This window comes from Corvus kubaryi, unplaced genomic scaffold (genome assembly GCF_017639235.1).
Source record: "Corvus kubaryi isolate FWS band 111438036 unplaced genomic scaffold, C.kubaryi_AGA036_p1.0 36681, whole genome shotgun sequence".
Taxonomy (NCBI): domain Eukaryota; kingdom Metazoa; phylum Chordata; class Aves; order Passeriformes; family Corvidae; genus Corvus; species Corvus kubaryi.
Window position 1 is genome coordinate 1 of NW_024580918.1, and position 2,408 is coordinate 2,408.

The following is a 2,408-nucleotide window of genomic DNA, read 5'->3' on the forward strand; positions in this document are numbered from 1 at the left end:
ACAGACCGACCCCGACCCCCGGCCCGCCCCCGGTGCCGCCGCCCCCCCCCGGTCCCGCCCAAGTCCCGGCGCGGGGGGGGGGCTATTTCTCGGGGGGGGTTTCCCCCGCCGCTCCCCCCGGCGTTTCACCCCCACGTGGGCCCCGCCGGCGGCGCCCAATCAGCGCCGCGTCCGCGGGCGGCTCCGCGCGGCGGCAGCCAATGGACGGGGCGGGGGCGCCGAGCGAGGCCCCGCCCCCCGGTGGGAGCCTATAAAAGGCAGCGCAGCGCTTGGCGGAGCCTCAGAGCGATCGCGCTGGAGCTGCGGTAGGAGCGGAGCGGGAGCGGTGATCGCGATAGCGCCGCGATATCTGCGCGATAGCCGCTGTCAGGATTATTGCTCTTGGAATTTGCCTTCTTTTCTTTGGGATTACAATTGCACCATGACCCTGGAGGAGCTGGTGCCTTGCGATAGCAGCAAGTAAGTCGCGGGCAGCTCGGCGTGTTGCGGCGGGGGGCGGGGTGTCCGTGGTTGTCGCCGTCGCTGCTCACCGGCTCTGTCGTTCCTCCGTGACAGGATGCAGGCGGTGAGCGAGGCGGTGGAGCGGGTGCTGGTGGCGGCGCAGCGGCAGGATCGGCTCACGGTGGGGGTCTATGAGTCGGCCAAGCTCATGAATGTGTGAGTATCGCGATAGGGCTGTGTCGCGGGGTCTGGCGGGGGGGGGGGGGGGTCGGGGCAGCACCAGCGCGGCTCGCTTGGCCGGCGTCTATTTCGGAGCCGTTAACGCAGAGCTGGCTCTTGGCAGGAGCGTTTTACCGGGGGAGGGGGGGGGGGGGGAGGGGGACCCGGCAGCATTTGGGGGGGGGGGGTCTGTCCCCCGTTCCGAGTGCGACAGGGGGGTGACAGCTCCGCGGGAGGGGGTTCCACCATCCAGAGCTGTCCCAGGCGCCCCTAACCCGCCGTGCCCCCGCAGGGACCCCGACAGCGTGGTGCTGTGCGTGCTGGCCACCGACGAGGAGGACGAAGGTGACATCGCCCTGCAGATCCACTTCACCCTCATCCAGGCGTTCTGCTGCGACAACGACATCCACATCCTGCGCGTGTCGGGGATGCAGCGCCTGGCTGCCATCCTGGGCGAGCCCGAGCCGGGCTCCGAGCCCCGCGACCTGCACTGTCTCCTGGTCACGGTGAGCGGGGCGGTGACGCGCTGGTGGCCCCGTGATTCCGCCGGGCGCCGCGCCAGGGGTCGGGGAGGGTGACGGCGTGGCTCGGGGACACGTGTCGGGGCGCTGGTGGCACTAAACCTCGTGCTCTTGCTCCTCCAGAACCCGCACACGGACGCCTGGAAGAGCCAAGGGCTGGCGGAGGTGGCGAGTTACTGCGCCGAGAGTCGCGACAGGAACCAGTGGGTGCCTTACGTGTGTCTGCAGGAGCGCTGAGCCCTTCCTGGCCCCTTCCCGGCCTGGACTTGAAGGATTAAAAACTTAAAAAAAAAAAAATCACCAACGTAAAACAGCAGGAAAAAAAAAGAAGGAGAAACAGCCAGTTCCAACCCACAATCCCCAAAACCCACCGATTTTATTTTTCTTTTTAACCGGAGAGGAGGAAGGGGGAGCGCGGCCGCTGCGGTGGGAATGGAGGGAGCCGTGCCAAGCCCGGAGGGACGCTGGCCGGAGCCCGGATGGACACTGGCCGGAGCTGCCGGCCGAGGAGTCGTGCTGGACCGTGGGCCGGAGCTGGGGAGCCCCGGGCGGGCGCTGCGGAGCGCGGGGGGGTGACCCCGGAGCTGGACACTGTCGCGATTTTTGGCAGCTGGGACCCGATGGAGGCGAGGACTGCAGAGGGCTGGATTTTTTTTTTTTGTTTTGTTTTTCGTTGCAAAAGCTGCTTTTTCCAAGGAATTATCGACGTCTGCACGGGTGGACCTGTGCCCCCCGGGTGCTGCTTTTGCACTTGGAGACCCTGAGCTGAACCTTTTCCAGAGTTTATTCTTATACCGAGCGAGGAGCTAAATTTATTTGCAATAAAATGTCTGACGTGACTCGTGTTTGCTCTTCCCTCGGCTCTGCTGGAGCCGTTCCCAAGGGAGAGGGATCGCCTCCTCCTGGGTGGATTTTGGGGTGGGCTCCACCTCCCCTGGGGCCTCTGTTGGGGGGGGTTTTGGTAGGGCCGGGGGTTCCCAGCCGCGTGTGGCCCCGCTGCTGCTGGAGGAGGAGAAATTTCCGCCGCACCCTTCTCTGAAAAAGGCTCTTTCCAAGAAAAACACCCACGAGGTGCCCTGAGCTCCGTGGGAAACTGAGGCAGGGCCCCCTCGGGGGGGTGGGGGCTGGCCCGGGTTACGAGATGGAGCTTCCCCCACCCCCCACAGCCCCCGCGGCTTCCGCGGTCGTAGGAACCGGGCCGGGGGCTGCCCGCGGGTGGGGGGAGCC

At 66.4% G+C, this 2,408-nt stretch overlaps 1 protein-coding gene across 1 annotated transcript; it reads left to right on the forward strand.

The window, feature by feature from the left end:
• Positions 1 to 264: 264 nt before the first annotated feature.
• On the forward strand, positions 265 to 2,020 carry GADD45B (growth arrest and DNA damage inducible beta). The gene is made up of 4 exons (XM_042020021.1): positions 265 to 459; positions 556 to 657; positions 953 to 1,166; positions 1,305 to 2,020. The coding sequence occupies exons 1-4, from the start codon at positions 422 to 424 to the stop codon at positions 1,416 to 1,418; spliced, it is 468 nt and encodes a 155-aa protein (XP_041875955.1). The 5' UTR covers positions 265 to 421; the 3' UTR covers positions 1,419 to 2,020.
• Positions 2,021 to 2,408: the final 388 nt, after the last annotated feature.